Source organism: Acanthopagrus latus, chromosome 17 (assembly GCF_904848185.1).
Source record: "Acanthopagrus latus isolate v.2019 chromosome 17, fAcaLat1.1, whole genome shotgun sequence".
Lineage (NCBI taxonomy): Eukaryota > Metazoa > Chordata > Actinopteri > Spariformes > Sparidae > Acanthopagrus > Acanthopagrus latus.
The window spans coordinates 26,148,982-26,168,161 of NC_051055.1; the positions used below are offsets into that span (position 1 = coordinate 26,148,982).

Consider the following 19,180-nt stretch of genomic DNA (forward strand, 5'->3'; position numbering starts at 1 on the left):
TTTTTTTACTGGAAGCTTCAGTGAGCAGTTATACTAACAATTTAGATGTTAAAGAAATTCTAACAAGTCATACAAAATCAAGCTTTTTTTGTTGTTTTCTTACTTCTCTGCATTTCCATTTCTTTCCTCATCACTTTCCTTTACTCCAGTGAACAAAACTGAGACAGCAAACTAGCATTAGCAATTAGCGGTCATTTAGAGTCATGTCTCTGGACACTTAATGAATGTAAGATCAATATCCACTCTCCCATTTAGCTGGTTTTGCTCTCCACCACCCTCTCAGGGGAATATCTGATTCTTTAGCTGCAAAATGCTCCACCAGGTTCACCAGCTAGTCGCTAACGTTGTCCGTCTGCAGAGTGGGTGGTTCACGATGACTGGTATTTTACATTACATTAATTACAGCACTTTTTCTTTTCTACTCTTTTTTTACCTGTAGTTTACTTTTTTATTTGTTAATGTGACTGTTTATATCCTTATTTGCGAACAACTACATTTCCCCCGATGCAGTTGCTACTGTTGCTGTGTTTTTTTGTCACCACGGGAATACGCACACACACACACACACACACACACACACACAATGAGTATGACACATATGCACATACACATGTAAATCATCATGGCCGTATGAGCAGACAGACACATTCCCTCACACACAGGCAGCTCACTGTACACGTCAGCTCTGCAATCCATACCTTGTCCTGTACATGGACCACTTGGAAAATCACACAACCCAGTAACCAATTAAAGGCATGGATGGCTGCCAAACGTAGCTGAGAGAGAGTGTGTGTGTGTGTGTGTGTGTGTTTGTGTTTGCATTTTCCTCTGAGCTCTGAGCTACATGCCCTTATTTCCCAGTAAGAGAAGAGTATTGCATGATTGTTAAAAGTAAATAACAGTGTGTTTGTTTGAAACAGCTGTAAATAACCACGATGGGAAACGGGGAAATAGAAGAAATGTCCAAGTGAACACGGCGTTTGACCCCTCAACTCTGATGCAGCGCTGCAGCTCACTGACCAGCAGCGGACTGAGCTGAAAGAGAACATACTGTACTTTATCAGCAAGACCTTCCTCCTCAAAGGTTGAAAGAAAGAAAAGCTAAATGTAGATTTCTTTCACTGCGAGTACAAACTGCGACCTTCTTAAAAAAAGAGGCTCAATCTGAATTAATTCAGCAGAGGACGCCAACAGTTATAGAGGTCAGCGTTAGCATCAGTGGTACTCAACAACATCCTTCCATGACGCTCATTTTGAAACAGCACAGACACTCGATACTCAGGCACCCCCATCTGCAGGGAGACGATGTTCACTGACGTGGCAGCGGTTCAGTCGAACAGTAAAAACCCTGTAAGTGAGTGAGCGCGCAGGCAATTATGTAATTAGATCTCATCTAATTCAGCAAAATTAAATAATGCGACTGAACACTGAGGCCACGTTGAGATTTTGAGCTGCATGTCGCTAATATTTTGATCTGATTCTTCTGTTTTCTTCTCCTCGTTTCGTTCAGTCTGTCCTCGTGTTTGATTAATGTGGATTCAGCAGCATTTCTAGTTCAGCCAAATCAAATCCGAAATAATCAAACCTAAGCCAAGAAGTATTGACAGATGATATTAGTATTGGCATCGGTTTGTTTTTCGGCCTGCTGCTCGCTCCAATTGGTTACATTTTGCGAATCAGGACATTTCAGATTGGAAATGTCCAGTTCGCTACATTCCCCCATAATTCCTTTCGACTTTGAACAACCCACAGAGGAATGGGTGTGAACTTTGCAAGCTGTAAAATGCCAAGAACGATGGACATCGATTGTCCAACAAGTCAGCTTGACAGAAATATCTCGCTGTGATGTCAGACTGTCTTTATTTCATCCACAAAATATCTCTCTGTGTAACTCTATCTGGAAGATCTTCCTCTTTGTATTTACTGACACGTTTCATGAGACACAGATTGTACGTCATCTCTACAGTATGTTTGGATTTGTTATCCCCAGGAGACCAGTGGCCCTGGTGCACGGTGTCCTTGCTGAGCAGCCAATGACAGATGGCGAGGCAGGTTTGGACTCTGATTGGACACTGGCCCTAAGGATAGGAAACGGTCACGAGGTCTTTGCCCACTTCACAGCAGACAGAAACACAGACAGCGTGAAACTGTGAGGAAGGCAAACAATCAAGACACACACACACAATGTCCAACTAGAAAACAGCTGAACTGAAGCGGAGAAGTTTGCGCGTGAGTCGGCTGGGAGTTCGATTTAAAATTCTGCCGTCGCTCAGAAGCTGCACGGTCAGTTGAATCTTGAATAGCTGTAGTTCCTTTGCCAACGAGGCTGTAGAAAAGCAATTACTGGGGGATAAGCTGTAAAGGTAACGGCTCAGATAAGACAGAGATAAAATGTGAAGCGGTGGCATAAACTCCCAAAGGCCCTGAGATGACAGTAAACAGAGAGAGGGTGTAGAAGATAGTAGACGAGTTGAAGGAGAACAGCTGCTCAGGGGCCGCAAACACAAGACGATGCTACTGCAGAGTTCTCCTGTGTGTAATCCCTCCTCCCGTGTGTCATTAAAGGGTAACTCCACCAATTTAACACATTAAAGTTGTTACTTCGTGAGGTCTTGAGGAGTACTGTTCTGTATTTGAAAATGTAGCATAGAGCCTTTTGTAGCTCCAGAGGAATCTGATAAAGTGCCTTCAGTGATGTCACACAATGGCTGATGCTTTAACTCATTAGGGACAGTTTGATACAGCAAATATCACCTTTTTTTCTTGCTCCTCCTCAAAACTGATGCCTACATTACCCACAATTCAGCTTAGGCACTGAGTGACATCACTGGAAGCAATTTATCAGATACCATGCAGCTAAACGCACTTATGTAAAATAGGTGGAGTTACCCTTTATTATTCTTTCTTGAAGCAAGAGACTGATATGTGTGAATCTTACCCAGCATGCCCTTGTTAGGCTCGGATAGACACATGTCCTTCTCTGCGCTGGGCAGCACGAAGCCGACCACAAAGATCTCCACGCCGTCTGCCATCAACGCCAGCCCCAGGACAAAGTAGAGCGTCCACTGGAACTTCCCGTGGCCGCACTCCTGCAGGATGGTCTCGTACTGCTGGGCCAGCTCCTCCTGGTCTTTCCTCCTCTCACCCTCGTAGGCTGACAGATCCCTGAATTGCTGCGCCTGGGCGGCCGTCACGCCATCAATGCCGCCTGCCTTGCCAGAGTCGGCCCTGGGGATGCCCTGGTACTCCCCTTCGTAGATCTCATCATCCTCGTCATGTCCTTCAGTGGAGTCGCTGTGACCTTCGTCGTCATTGGCCCGGCTGTCGTTGCGGTAATATCCACCGTCGTTGCCCGGCACGCCAGCGTAGTCGTCATCATCATCTTCCTCTTCGAACCTTTTATAAGAGCGCTTGGTGTACTCGTCGGCCATTTTGTCCGCACCGCGCCCAATCTTTTTGCCGACTTGTTTCTTCGCCACTTTGGCAATGTCCTTGGCGCCGCGGATGAAATCTTGGCGGCCATCTCTGTAACGCCCGTCGTCGTCCATCTTGGATGTGGAGGTTGTGGTCAGTTGCTTGTAGGACTAGGAGGTATCAGGAGCGGCCCAAGCACATGAGTGTGCAATGGGGATTTCTGTTAGCCGATGAATTCAGCACCACGGACAGCTCCCTGCTCCTCGGCACTGCTGCTGTCGGGGTTTGGCCAGCGTGCACTCGGATACCAGATCCTGTGAAGGAAGCAAAGGAAAATGTTTGTGTTAGCATGATTTATCACACTGGCAGTGTCGAGGGAACGAGGGAAAATAAGACTGATTAACACATTAAAATCCCTAAAATGGTCCCTACTCCCTCTCACTCATTAAAAAATTAGGACATAAGAAGATGCAGATATTTCTCATTTCCCAAGTTTATTTGCTGGACACAAGATGTCTCCTCCTTGACTTTAAAGTTAATTCTTACTGCAAAAAGAAACAATCCAATGAGAAACCCGAGGAAAGAGAAGGAGGGGTCATTGTGTCCCTGAATCTTTCTATGGTTTCTGACTGTGGTGCCAAAATGAGAGCACACACTTAACAGAGTAAGTTTATGGCTTATTGTTTTTATCGAAACAGTGTAACTGCAGTCTCATAGGAGATATTTGGTCGGATCTGCCTCATTTGATCACAGTATTATCAGCCCTGTCAATCATTGGGAGGAAAAGACATCGTTAACTTCTCTCTGAAGTCATACAACGTAGATGTGTTGGGTTTTAGTGTGTTCCTCCATGCATCTCCCATAGACTTCTGCACAGCCGACACCACAGTCCGGCACCCAAGCAAGATTCAGTGACGTGATGACTTTTTTTTTAAGTTTCTTGTCAAAAAACCTTTCGAAAAGCCTTTACTGTTGAGGCCCAATCATAAAAACGCCAGTTTTTACAAAAGCCAACAGTGTTTCCAACATTTTCATCAGGGCTCCAAACAACAAACACTGCGATGTGGCTCCACCAACAGCAGAGTAGAAACAGCCAAACGCAGCCATTCAGCTCAGTCGGATAATGAAACAAATAGAAAACAATGACATAACAAGAGATCACATCCAGAACATAGACAAGTATAGATCATCGGGGACCTCAAAAGGCCGCGTCAAACCTCCTCACAGTGATCTCTGCACCAAGATTATCTTCCAAACCATGTTGGTGATGTCAAAAATCACACTCATAGACTCGTCTCTGAAAATCAGACTTTCATTAAGCTCAGAACAAATTTAATCACTCAGCAGATGAATATGAAATCAGCCTTCTGGTGTCAATCTCTGCGCATACATAATTCTACACAGTGAAGCTCAAACATTCAACTGTAACAAGATGAAAAACCCATTTCTGACTGGAGGGGGACGAGATCAGAGCCGCCATTGACATTCCCCGCGTGCTGCCATTTGCCAAACACATTAACCGGCTCAGCACTAATGGCTGAAGAATAAAAGGACACGACAGCTTGAAGGTGCTGACATCTCGGAGCTCAGTGGCCTATATCAACTGTACAGCAGTTATCTCACCGCTCGCTCCTCGGCTCAGCACAAATCACAGCGTGGCATTTACAGTGGCACGCCGCCGAGCTAACGTATACCCAGCCATGCTGCGACACAGACGTCTCATTAACAAGCAGGACTGCATATAGGTCAATGTATAATGGGAAGTGCTCCTACTGATTTACTGTGAGGGAGTCAGAACATAATGTTACCGCATGGTGGCCTGAAACGTGTCATGAAATACAAAGTACAGATATATTTTTAAATGATCTGTGAACAGAAATATTGCAAAATGATCAATATTCAAGCAAACACTGCAACATAACTGACAATATTTCATTATCAATTAAATTCACAATCATTTTTGTTGTCCCCTTCCATCACTACTTTGAATTCCCTGTCTCCGTTAGCTTAATCCTCATCAAGTTAATAAGAGAAAAGAATTTAAAAAAGGAGGGCAGTGCACTTAACAGGGGCCAGAAAAGGGGCGCTGTGGATCTATCAGCAGGCCGCCGTGCTCTTTTCCCTGACACTGCTGTCAGTGTGATGCTGCCCTTGTTTGTCTCGCTGACGAGGACATGCTGCGCCGAGAAAAGAGCTGCGAGCCCTACAAATGGGGCAAAACAAACTCAGCAGGGTGACCGACCGTCATTACCATACGTGTTTGAGTGAGCAGTTGACATGTGACATGTCCGACTTGTAGCGTTACGACATGCACACACACACACACACACACACACACAAGCCTCTGTACACGAATAATCGTCTCCCGGCTCTAGACTCATATTCAACGGACAGCTGTGAGAATAGTAAGAATCTTTTGGGAGCTAAAGTCAAGAGTCACGTATTAACAATATCCTGGTGTTGCCTGAGCTAAAACAAGGGAGAAATCTACAGTCAGACATGGGGGTGGAAGAGGGGCGAGGCTCGTGGGTGGAAATGGATGTAGACCACTAATCTCTAATGGTCAGTTTGGGAAACGAGGCTGTGCCGACCCAACTCCTGTAGACACCTGAAACTGATGAAGCACTTAGTTTGTAAGGTGAAGGTTGGAAACAGAAGTAGATGGACATTAAATACCACAATCTACACTGTCCACATGAAATGTAGAGTTCAAGATTGGTGATTTAAAACCGTCAGATCGCCCATTGCTATGCTCCAAAGCACAGAGCTGATCTACAATGATGTTTTACTTGACTGAGAATTAGGTTTGTATCTTTAATGTAGCTAAGACCCAAGCAGCCACACAATAGCTTAATGAAATACAGTCTAAAATCTGCCACAGCTCAGCACTAAGAGCACAATTTGGTCGGCTGCATCAGTTACTTGGTTCAAAACCAAATCATTTACCTGATCTAACCTCGACATAACATATGTCTCCAAGTTGAGACATTGTTTACTGCTTGTCTGCAACAACAACACATCTCAAGTTCATATATGTGCTCGTGAGACCGAGCAGAGGTGATTTGCCCCCAGACAGCTCAGACACTCTGGGGATCGACTGCAGCTGTAGCCGTCAGTGAAGTCGGTCTCGTAGCTTTTCAAAGTCTCTGCAAAGAGAGCAGCAGCAGCTCAGCATGAGGGGGAGAGAGAAAAAAAATGTTGAGCCCGAGGGAGCTGGCAGCACGCAGCAACACGACTACAAACACTGAGTCCACGTACTGCAGAATGGTGTCATGTCAAAGGGAACGGCAGCGTCCATCTGCTGAAACCCTGCATCCCTTACTCATTTAAAACACAACAAACAGTAAGGCCGTATTTACTGGGTGCCTCATTTCTCATGTCCTGTCACAAACCCGTTCACACTGGCGGCACAAAATGAAAAATTGCTTGTTTTTTTTTTCTTCCTGCATTAACAGTTTTATCCGAGAAACACAGAAACCTCTCGCAACACGTGCTGCGACTTCAAACTGCAGACAGGTTGAAAGGCATCACATGAAATGTTTAATTTCACACATTTTAAAGTCAAATGAGCTGCAGGGCACGGTAACATATCGCTGCTCCTCCTCGGTCCACTGCCTACAGAAACAACACGGGTTAATACGGTGTTGCAGGAGCATTCTGACTCATTCTATATGTCTTCTGTGGTCCAATCACCCCTCCCCCTCTCTCTACCGCCCAGCTCAACATCCTTCTTCAGCTGGAAACACTGAAAATAAGACATTTGCAAACCAGTTTACTTTAAAAATATATGTCTCCTATCTATTTATACTGCTCACATATGTGTATTTGTAGTTCCTATTTGAGTGAAGAAAGATGGCTGCACAACCATTATAGCCTGTTAGCTCACTGCTGCTACAAGCTTTTCATTTAACATAACACATAAGCAGTGTACTCTCACGACAATGACAAATTCAATATTTAATTTCTTTTCTCTCTCTCCTGGAAGCCGTGTTACTTCGTCGTGAAGCTGCTCAGCTGTGCGTGAAACCAAAAAAGCTCGACTGCCAGGATCGTTGGCATTGTGGGGCCCATAAAGTGTGCACATGAGTGGCTAACATCTGGTTAAGCCCTCTACTGAATCGAACAAAGATTTTTTAAAAAATGTAATTGTGCAGCTCTACTAGATTTTCCAAATGTTACCGGACCAAATGGATCAAATTCTGTTTGTAAAAACGAGTCAATTCACAGAGTTTGTGACGCTCAAAAGAGCATCCTCCATTTTACAGCTGCTTCTGTAAACCAATGGGGCTAAAAATTGTTTTGGGGTCCCAGCGAGTCATTTAATGTTGTAAACACACAGCATGGCCTCTATCTCAAAATGACTTCAGTGCCTCGCCCTTTTCCTGGGGGCCTGGTGCCTGCCTCTGATTGGCTAGACTCTTCCATATGATCCAGGTGTCTGTTAAATGCTAATGTTTCACTTCCTGCGAGGCAATCTGGGTCAAGATAGTCTCTTCCCAGTTTCACTAGCTGTACCTAACTACTGTTCATCTCTAAGTGACTTGTTTTAAACAGATCCTAACCCTGCATTTGATGGTTCCTGCTGACAACATTACAGCACTGTTGCTAAAGCTCAGAGGCAAAAAGTCTTCATCCTCACCGGTTAATCAAACATGTAGAGCGGTGTTCTTGCATTGCTTTTGCATCATAAAACAGTAACAATGATAAGGAAAATGGCCTAGTTTCAGAGAATTCTTCAATTTACGACAAACTTGCTTTAGCATAAACTTCCCTAGATGTTACTAGATGTTGTTTATCAAATCTTGGCATCTAGACAACATCGAGGTATCCTCGTGGATCCCTCCAGCGCTCTGCCTTCACTGTTGTCTCGATGTCGAGGAAGTGATCCGATTGCACTGACACTGTAATCAATAAATCAACGAGCCATGTAATTAATATCAGGCTGGATGGAGGGGCAGTGTGAAAATTACACTGGATAAGTGCCAGTAAACAGCAGACTAACCTTGGTGACACTATTATTATCGTCGTTGCCGTTCATTAGAAGCTTTGTGTCCTATTTGTAAGACAATGTCTGTGTAACAGGTGCACATTAACTTTATTATAATGAGACAACAACAGCAGATGTAAGCAGAAAGCGGTGGGAAGGCAAGAGAGAGGGAACCTCTGATAGCTTCCTGTGCAGCCTCGGGGGTGTCGAGCTGACGTCACTCGACCCAAAAGTCTGCTGGGACAACTGAGGTTCTGAAGAACAGCCGGCCTAAACTGAAACCCTGAGAAGAAAGAGGGGGATCTCCCTTCATATGTACAGAGTAATACAATAAATACAGATTATATAAACACAAATCTATTTTAGTATCTCTGATCGGTTAATGATGCATAATGACTGCAGCTTCGGCATGATGATTTGAAAGCAGGAACTCATGTGAAAGAGTATCGAATCTGATTTAATTAGATTCCTGATTCTCGGATTAATTAGATTTCAGAGTATTTAAAAAAAAAAAAACATGATTTATCAGAATCACAAATTACATTATAATTAGATTTTTGGCTTTAATAAGGCCCGTCTCATTCTCCTGGCTGGGATTCAAGAATCTTAGTAACTTGAATCTACTCTTGAGCAGAGCAGTGCTCGGAGCTACGTGCTAACATGCTCATGAGAACTAAATGCATCTTAGCTTAGCGTGCTAAGATGATGGGGAAAATATTACCAAATTAAAAGCCAACCATACTTCAAGTTGAACATAATCTCAAAACTTTTTTATTATTGGCCGCAAGTTTCACCTGCTTTTATCTGTTCTCGGTCTGATTATTGGACTGCACTGTTCTTGGTATCAGCCATTACTCCCTCCAACGCCCAGTTGGTACGAGGCACTACATCCTATTCTATTACCGTAACAAAGAGGTACGATCACATCCTCCTGTGCCTGCCCTCCTCCACTGGCTCCCCGTTAGATCTCAAGTGGATTTTAAAAATGTATTGCTCACTTTTAAGACCTTAAATTGCCCTGCCTGTAAATACATTTCTGATTTAATGACCTGGTTTGTGCAAGCTTTTGGAAATGTTTAATATGTTTTTTTGTTTATATTCTTTTATTTGTATTTAAGGGATTTTAATTTTATTGTTTCTTCTGGTTTTATTTCTCCTTGTTAAGGACTTTGTAACTTTGTTAAGAAAGGTGCTTTATAAGCAACCAGATTATTATTATTATTATTATTAGTTGTAGTAATAGCAGTAGTATTTTAAAATGTTGAAGTGATCATGGCGCTGGATGAAAGTTTCCCTGAGGGAACTCCATCTCTGCTTGGTCTCATGTGCGACATTTCATTGCAATCAATCCACTATTTCATTCAAAACTACAAAGGTCAATCTTGTGGTGGTGCAAGAGGAAATGTCAGGAGATCATTCATGGACATTCATGGATATTCATCCGGTATCTGTTGATATATTTCAGTCTGGACCAAAGTGATGGAACAAACCTGATCAGCAGACAATACATCACCCCCACATCCCTGTGTTGACTCGTCTCCTCTGTTGATGCGTTTCTTCAGACGGGCCGGAGGTTTTTACAGAACTGCATCACCAACATTTGGGATCAGAACAAAAACACACTTCAGGCTGAGCTGCAGGAACAAGCAGCCAGGAGTAAATTGATTTCTTGTGTACAGCAGTGACGGGAGCCTCAGTGGAGCCTCCTCCGGGTCAAGCCTCACTCACTAATAATAACTCAAAACAAGTGCTGAAAAATATATTTGTTTTGCTGAATTTGGATTTTCAGCCTCGCAAACACTCCTCCAGACGCTCGGTTTGGATGTATTTGGACAGACGTGTTGCTTTGAAGTCAGTATATCTGCCTCTCCTCCATCTTGTGATCACTCCTTTTGCTCAACAGTTTCTCACTCGGAGGTGCAACATCACATCATGAGCGAACGTTGTGAAAGACATTTGGCGACTTGTCATCAGCCTGGATCCAATCCAATGAATTGCTCATTTTAGTTTTCACTTGCTTGTGAAAACTGAGGCTGAGCAGTTACGAGCCAACATGTCTGAGCTGTGGACGCTGCACGGTATGGAAAACAATGAAACACAGACTGCGAGTCAAAGGCTTCACAGTCACACTGTTTCATTAGATGCTCAGCTTTGACTCACATGTTCAGCTGTCGTTGAGTCAATCTGTTGTTTGATCGGTGAGTCTCAGATTTAGACCCTCACAATGGATTTGTACGTGCACCCTTTGAGGATTAATTCAAGGCTACAACTAGTTATTAATTGTTTTGTCGATAACATGTTTAACATCTTTAAATGCCTTGTTTTGTCCGGCCAATACATCATGTAAGACAAAGACAAGCATCCAATCCTCACATTCGAAAAGGCTGGAAAAAGCACATTTTTGCGTGTTCGTACTGCCACATTGCATTTTAGCATCTTTCAGGTAATTGTTTTGGTCAGCACATCCTCACATGCAAACAAATGAATAGTTTAATTGGCAGCAACTCCCGAAACGCATATATCACTGTTCCAATGACGATACGACCATAAGAGCATCCAAAAACCAAAACAATACAACCAAAAACAAAAAAAAAAAAATCAGTTGGTAAACAGGGCATTAACATTACATTACATAGATTTCCCATCTAGTTTACAAGAAGGCAGCACCAAACTGGTCCCATAAATCACATCCCAAAAATCCATACAAGCGATAATCGCTACAACTGAACCAGATGCATCTAAAGACGAGCAGCTGGCTTCCACAGAGGCCCACAACAACTGATCCTGTGGGAGTGAATGTTAAACTCCCAGCTCACAAGAGCTTTCCTCCAACAGAGCCAAAATACCTAACTTCCTTTCCTCTAATCTGGGAAGCAATTTGAAAAGTGATTGCTCCATTAAGACTACATTAAAGGGCCGTAGCAGCCTCGATGGCAGCGCCCGCTCTCTCCTCTCAGCTCTACCCTGCTGCAGAAAATTGGATTTCATGGCTCAAAAACAACCGTCAAGGGAGCAGCAAGTGATAAACTCCAGGCTTTAAATCCGCCGTCCCTTCAGAAATGAATGGCTGACATCACCGGCAGACACTGCGTCCATGTTCTGTTGCCTACAGACTACGGCTCAGTAAACCTACAGTGCAGACAGGATGCATTGAACATAAGATCTGCGGTGGGGAAAGGAAACGACCTTGTTTGCATATTTCGTGAACACATAGAGAAGTCAGGCACAGGAGTGGCATGTTTGAATGTTTAAACGCACATCGTCATGCGGGCGTCATAGTAAGTTGGCTACAAACTGAAAATACTACCGAGTAAGACTTAATTAAATGTGAACGACGGCAGGCGGTGGAAAGACAAATAATGTGAAGGGCACCGGGGAGCGTTTTACAGCCATGTAAATATGTTGCACATGAGGAACAGGTGGAGGACGAGATAAACATCTGTGTGTGTTATCACTCCCACTGTAAAATACATGTGCATTGGCTTTTTTTGGTTGTATTTGTTAAAGGCTATAAGTGAAAGTAATCGTCATTCATTGACTGTGAACTGCCAGAAATCTGCTGCCTGAAAATATAGAGGAGCATGACATCTTGGTCTCATGTTATGAGGCATCTTGTCAGGTATCGAACCAAAACAGCGTCCTTGGAGGAAATACTAGCCGCTACGGCCGTGGGTTAGATGAAACAACCAGCTAGAAAATCGACTGTTTGTTTAGAAGCAACAATGCAAATTTTTGGTTAATGCTTTATTTCACAGGGCAGCTGTGGCTCAGGGTTAGACCCAGCGTCCTGTTACTGGAAGGTCACTGGTTCAATTCCCCTTGTCTGCATGTCAGAGTGTCCTTGGGCAAGGTACTGAACCCCGAACTGCTCCTGATGTGCTGGCAGCCACCGCCATCAGTGTATGAATGTATGAAAGTCACTTTGGACAAAAGTGTCTGCAAAATTTCCTCATAATGTCCAGATAATCAACACACATTCAACATGTATGGATAATCAAGTGTTTCACAGTAAATGAATACATACATATTACTAGTGCCAAGTGTAACAGACTTAGATCTAACGAGGAAATTCTTTAGAAACTGCAGACCTGTAATATACAGTTTGTAATATTTCCTCATTAAATCTCTCGTCCTTTGCCAAATATTTAGCTGAGTTGTACTCACATTATCCCAGATGTTTACAACAATGTTCAAACCCAAGTAACATCAGATGAAACAGAGAGAGCAAATCCACTTTAACACATTCCCTCGTCCCTCATCACATCCTTTGTTTTCATTGTTTTGACTATTTAAGGAAAAGCTCCATGCTGTGCTTTTAAAGCAAAAGCTTTTCTTCACTACAACATTGTTAAAATGATCGTGTATTGTACCAAACAATAAGATCCTCCTCTGTTTATACCATCTCTAACTTCAGACACTGAACAGCTGTAACCTTCTACATCCATCTCTGTGTAGCGTCTCTATTCATTTCCTATTTCCCTCTGAGGAATCAGCCGATTGGTCGATCCTCCTCCGTCACCATGGTCACGACCTTTGTACCGGTTGACTCTTGAGACCGATCTGAATGAAATGAGGCAGCCCATCACCATCTGATTAGCCTTTCACAAGCTGGAGATACAGATATGAGAGGAGGTGTTGGTCGACTCTCTGCCGATGAATAACAAACACTTTCTTCTTGCGCCCATGTAGAGATAATGTGCAGCTGCAGCCACTTTTCTTCTATCCAACTGGGCTTCGATGAAGACTAAATGGTTTTTGGAACAAAGATAAGCTTTTACCATAAATAGTTATTGTGAAACAGAGTAGTTTTCCAAACTGTTCTGGCACCTGTAATGAAGTGTAAATTGATAATAAATTAATAGTCGAGGGGGGGGACCGAGCAAAAGCCCGGGCTGTCGTTTGCTGCTGATGAAAGACTTAATTATGTAATCCCATTTTCCTCCAGTGAGCAGAAATGACACCAGGGGGACGAGAAGTGCAGCCACACACTCTCACACATCTGCAACATACTAAGTGGCAGGCTAAAAGCACGCTAACAAAAGATGGCTGGCAACAACAAGGGCGCTAAATGAATCATGATGTCTTGGAGCTGCTGTCAGTCCACGCTGCCCCAAATAATCACAGTGTTACAGATCGTTTGGGGTGGAAACATTAAAATAAAACACTATAAATAATCTGTTTTAGCAAATAGCAAAGTCTGCAGAAGAATGTTAATACTTGACATTAGCTTAATGTTAGCCTCACTCAGTTTTTCTTGTTTTCCATGTTCACAGTGGTGTTTCCAATGACAAGAAAGCTGCTTTCAAAAAGATCCTCTAATAAACCAAAGATGGCATCTAGATGTTGAATATAGTTTTGTTTTTGTTTGTTTTTTTATAAATAGCCATTTGAGTCCGATCATCAGAGAGAGGAGCTGTAAAGTTCAGTGGCCACAGGCAGGAATGACTTCCTGCATCCTCCTGTCTCACACTGCTGTCGAAGAGTCCAGCTCCACCACAACGTCACTGGCGTTCCCGATCAGCTTGTTGAGTCTGTTGGGATCTGCAACTCTCAGTCTGCTGCCCCAGCACATTACAGACTCATAAAACCCCCTCAGCAGATGTAAAAGGAGCCGAGCCTCCTCAGAAAATAGAGGCGGCTCTGTCCCTTCTTATAAAGGACTTCAGTGTGACTAGTCCAGTCCAGTTAATTATCGATGAACACCCCCAGATATTTGTAGTGTTCAAGGACGTCCACGTTGTGACCCCAGGATGGAAACTGGGGTCACTGGTGTCCTGGTTCTCCTCAGATCCACCACCAGCTCTTTGGTCTTTGTTGTGTTGAGCTGCAGGTGGTTCAGCTCACAACATGTGACAAAGTCACCCACCACATCCATAAATCATTCGATTAATCAACACCTCAAATTTACAGCATTTTGTCATGTTCGTCTGTTATTATCTGTAAAAATGTGATGACGTTAATATAACAAAGAGCCAGTAGCTGCTCTTCCGGATCAGTGTTGATGTTTTTTTATGCTGTATTTCATTTGTTGATGTAATGATGTATGGTTGCACTCTCCAGTGGAGAAGCTTATTGTGAATATTATATTTCATTTAGTCCATCTACATCTCTACTATTTACTCCCCAGAGGAGCACTAGAGACTTCCAGTTGCCACTGAAGGAGTTATAACCACATTAGTCCGACTCCGACAAGGCGGTCCTTTCAACGCCAGCGTATAACCTCCATTCATAACTCCCCCTGATAGCCTTGAGCACTTAACAATTACTCTTTACAGCGGCGTTAAAAGCGTCCGCCAAACTGAGCTGCTTCAATGGATTGCCCACCTTTCACATCAGAGCCTTGGCACTCGATGATAGCAGCGGGATGTTTTATTTAGTGGAAATACAAGACCTATTAAGCGGCAGAGAGTTTTTGGCAGGGGAGAAGACAGGCCGGGCTCTGAGGAGATGGATGAGGAGGATGAAACCAGCGGACGGTTCGTATACAGCACCACGACCCCCAGCCTTAAAGCTCCCAACACCCTGAAAACATTATCTGAATTAACTAGCTTTCATTAAAACCCATCACATTCACAGTGTGATTTATTTCCCTGACAGCAGGAGGTGTCTCTTCTACTTTCTCTTCAGTGATGCCCAAATAAGACCATGAAGAACGGTACAAGATGAATCACGACTCAGGCTGATCTTTATCCCTGCGTGTGACTCACATGTTCACATGAAAACAGTCTCCATATTGTGTTTCTGTCACAACATCAGAGCGAACACATCACTCATGTTGACCTACGTGATCGACAGCATGTTTGATCTGGTTCAGCTACTGAAACACTTTGACCTCGTTATGACTGGTGGACGTGTTTGTGTAGCGTGTAGCGATAAGCTTGGTGTCAAACAAACAGAGACCCAGGTGTTGGTACAGCACGTTTCACCTGAGAGTCCCGGGAAACATGTTTTCATTGAGCTGGACAATAACCCCGGACGCTACAGCTGAAAAATGTTTAGTGTTGCAGTGTGCAGCATTTGTTTTATTATTCTAATATTAACATGAGTCCAATTACTACTTGTAACCTGAGCATGTAGCTCCCCTCAGTTCTATGTAGCGTTTTAGCATCTTTATCTCACGTTTTTCTGGTTTACATCTTTACTGGGATCAGTCTCACTGCTTTTTTTCAGAGAATAAACATTTCTGATGAACCCAAATTAATCAACCTGTACCAACAGGGAACAGCAGACAGACGCAGTTAGTGGCTAGCTTGTGAATATGATAGAGCCGATAGCAGATTTAGGGCTAGATATTTGGTCAGGTGATGGTGGAGACCAAAAACTGAGCTAAAAAAAAAAAGAGAAGACATTATGTCTGCTAGATGTGTAGGCAAAATAAACCACTGATAGTTTGTTTGTCCAGATAAAATGTCACTAGCTTCCATATTGTGATGCTTTTCTGAGGAAAACAAGTAATTAAACACTGGAAAGTCCGCGTGTAGTGAGCGTACCAGGCTGTTAATAACTAGCTGCCCAACGAACATTAGCTTTGTGCCAAATGTTGACGTTTGTTTTTATGGGTGTATGTCATGATGTTATCAGTTCATTGTGGTTGGTTCAAGCCCTTGTACACATAGAAAAAAAAACACATTTTGATTTTTATAGAAAAAGACAAGTATGGGATTTTTGGGCATATTTTGTTAAATGGGTGCACAATATATTTGTGACCTAAGGTGGTTAAAAAATATTATTCTTTTATGAAATCTCGACTTTCAAAAAGGTTGAAGGGAATATACAAAATGACATCCTTATAAACCAGACCTACTCTAAGCAAACAAGACCAACACAGAGAATATTCTACTATGTTTTAGTCCAAACTGTATTTATATTCATCTCCTGGGTTGCTTTGAGACTGCTCTGGAAACAAAAAATGAAAAGGATTCTGTTCTGCCTGTAAAACAGTGATGCTGAAAGCCTTGTCAACAGAGCAAAAGTGATACCAAACCAACAGCAACAACCTCTCTCAGGATTTTAGAAAATGTGGTTTGGGGAAATTGTTCAACCCCATGAAAATTAGCTTTTATATTCAATCTCCAATCTTCCAAAGATACCAAATCTGTCAGGCTGAGTTTGGGAGAAATGCATAAAGTGATGCACGAGACATCTTGGATTTTTCCGTTTGATGGCACATAAACACATTCAGCTTTGAATTTGAATATTTCCATAAATATAAACACCCCACTGCATATTTTAAAGCAGTGATTATGGGGCACCTTGACGTTGAGCTCGTTTTCAATGATTTGTTCACTTTCATGCCTCTGGAAGGTGAAACAGCCTCTGAGATGTCTCCGTAGCTTCAGGTAAATCACTTTATATTTGAATTCCTCACGTTCTTTTAAAGTTGCATTCAATTAACAGCCCCTGCGTTTGCAGCCAGGATGAGTCATCTCTGTCTCCAGATATAACCTCAGCCTTCATCACCGCGCAGATGAACACCTTCACACATGCAAACATATTCAACCATCACAAAGGATCACGCTCCATTAGAGTCAACAGTTAATTTCGTTATAGATTTGTCTGCTGGTTATTTTCTCACCGAATCGTTCTCAACTTTCCACTTTAAGCATCATCAAACACCTTGTTTTGTCCAACTAATGAGTCTAAAACCCAAAAATATTCAGTTTACTGTCTCTTTTACTGGAAGAAAAAGATACCATTACTGAAATGACACCAAAAAATGACTTAATCAAATCATGTTACTTTCTTTCAGTGTCTTGTGACATGTAAAAAGTCCTGCACCAACAGAAGGTCTTCTCTCCCACAGAAAACACTGCCCCTTAAACGCCTCGTCAGTACTCCTGCCTTTAATTCCATGACTTTGTGACATCACACTGCATCAAGAAGTCACACATTTGCATGATTTATGCCTAGCAACAAGTTTAGCACAGCTGCTCTGTTGTTGTTTGCGGTACTGGCTCAGGCGTGTGTTAGCTGACCAATCAGAAGAGACTGGGTCTTAAAGGGACGGGAGCTAAAACAGAGGTTTTCAAATGAAGACTATGAGAGAACTGATGTGTTTTTTGAGCACTGAAGCATGTAAACCCATACTAGTAGTATCCCAAAATAAAAGTATGAACATCAAAATGTCAAACATGTCTCCTTGAATAAACAGCATGTCATGACGTGGCAAATATATGTCACAATGCATCAAATGAGTGCTCAAAATAATAAAATGTGGTCAATTTCTATCGATTATCAAACACTAAGACTATGATTACACATTTATAATTGCAGTTTGCTTTCAATTATCAAATTAATCGACAGACAGTCCTTCATATGTTTGTGATACAGTTCCGCTCTGATTTACAGTACCGGCTCTGACTCAGTATGACAGCACATATACTGTCCATACTGTCGGTTTTCATGCTTGTGCTCGTCGTTTCCTCCGCTCTCATTCACGCGTTCACACACTGAATTAAATCCTGCTGCTCATTTGACGGCACAGATGCCGCAAATAACAAGTGTGACAGCGCCGAGCACAAGTGATGATAGTCTTTGTCTCCGAGTGTTTCTTGTGTGTGTGTGTGTGTGTTAACATAGACGTGTGTGCCAGAGAGTCCAACGAGTGAAAAAGAATGCATGTGTGCAAATGTTATGCAGCATGTATGTGTGTTAGAGATCGAGAGTGACAGGTGGGAAATGATCAGGTCAGCGTTGAATGTTAAAAGCTGCAGATGGTCGGTAACTTCATGCAGCGCTGATTTAATTTCTCTTGACATCTCTAATTTCTTGCCGTGACACGTGCGGTTAATTCCCCCCTCTGACAGATCGTCCCCGAGGTTCTGCACGGTCCTGATCGAAGACCACATGCTAACAGTAGAGAAAGCACAAACACTGAATGAATTATGACGAGTACGTTCCACAAATCTAAAGCTAAATATGCAGAATGGGTTGGTCTTCAAATGCTGCCGGCAGTCTGTGTTTTTAATGGACTGAGTGGGTGTGTGACTCTTTGTCCAGACTCGTTGTTCACGTGTCAATTTAACACAAAACTCCTCACCTAGTTTCTTAGCAACACCAGCCGCTGCAATCATCGTGGCGAGGGATGGTGGCCAGCGTTCTTTCTCAAGTCAATAAAAGTAAAACTCCAGCACTTCATCGCTTAATCCACAACATCAGCGTGACTCATGTGGCATAACAACTCCACAGCCGTGCTGTTCCAAAGCTGGCTTTCAGTGCACTTTAAAGTGCACCTTTTTTGTTTGTGCAGCATCTCTGGGGGTGTTCTTCCTTGATGACAATAAAAATAAATCCTGTACGCCGAAATATTTATTCACACAACGTTTGTTCTGTCTGACATAATCAGGTAGATGTGCAGCATTAAAGTACGTCCATATATGAGCTGCTTACATCCAGTCAGTGGACTATAGAGATTCATTTGATTGACAATCATCTATAAATGAATGCTCAATCAATCAGACGATTGTAAAGACATAAACACTCATGAAACCAATAAATCCTAAGCAACCTCAAGGCAATCCAGAAGTCGAACAGTAGAAAAAATTATCAAACCTATAGGAGTTTTACACCTATGCCTGTAAATCAAATAAAAAATAAGCACTAAATTCAAAATGGCCAACATCTTGCTGCGTTTAGGTCACGGCAATATACACGTGTACCAAATTTCATACATACAGGTGAACGTTTTCAAATTAGTGAGCCATTTTGCCACACGGGTGTCCTCACCGTTCAATGTAAATAAACATCTCAGCTGTAATCTGAGTTTGTTATCTAGTGCAC

General features: G+C 42.7%; 1 protein-coding gene across 3 annotated transcripts in view; it reads right to left on the minus strand.

The window, feature by feature from the left end:
• Positions 1-19,180, minus strand: part of sv2a (synaptic vesicle glycoprotein 2A) — a 53,325-nt gene that overhangs the window by 25,096 nt on the left and 9,049 nt on the right. For all 3 annotated transcript variants that reach the window (XM_037075295.1, XM_037075296.1, XM_037075297.1), the window contains one exon: positions 2,939-3,728. In XM_037075295.1, coding sequence (XP_036931190.1) covers positions 2,939-3,548 — 610 coding nt within the window. In that variant the 5' untranslated portion in view covers positions 3,549-3,728. The remainder of the gene's footprint in view (positions 1-2,938; positions 3,729-19,180) is intronic.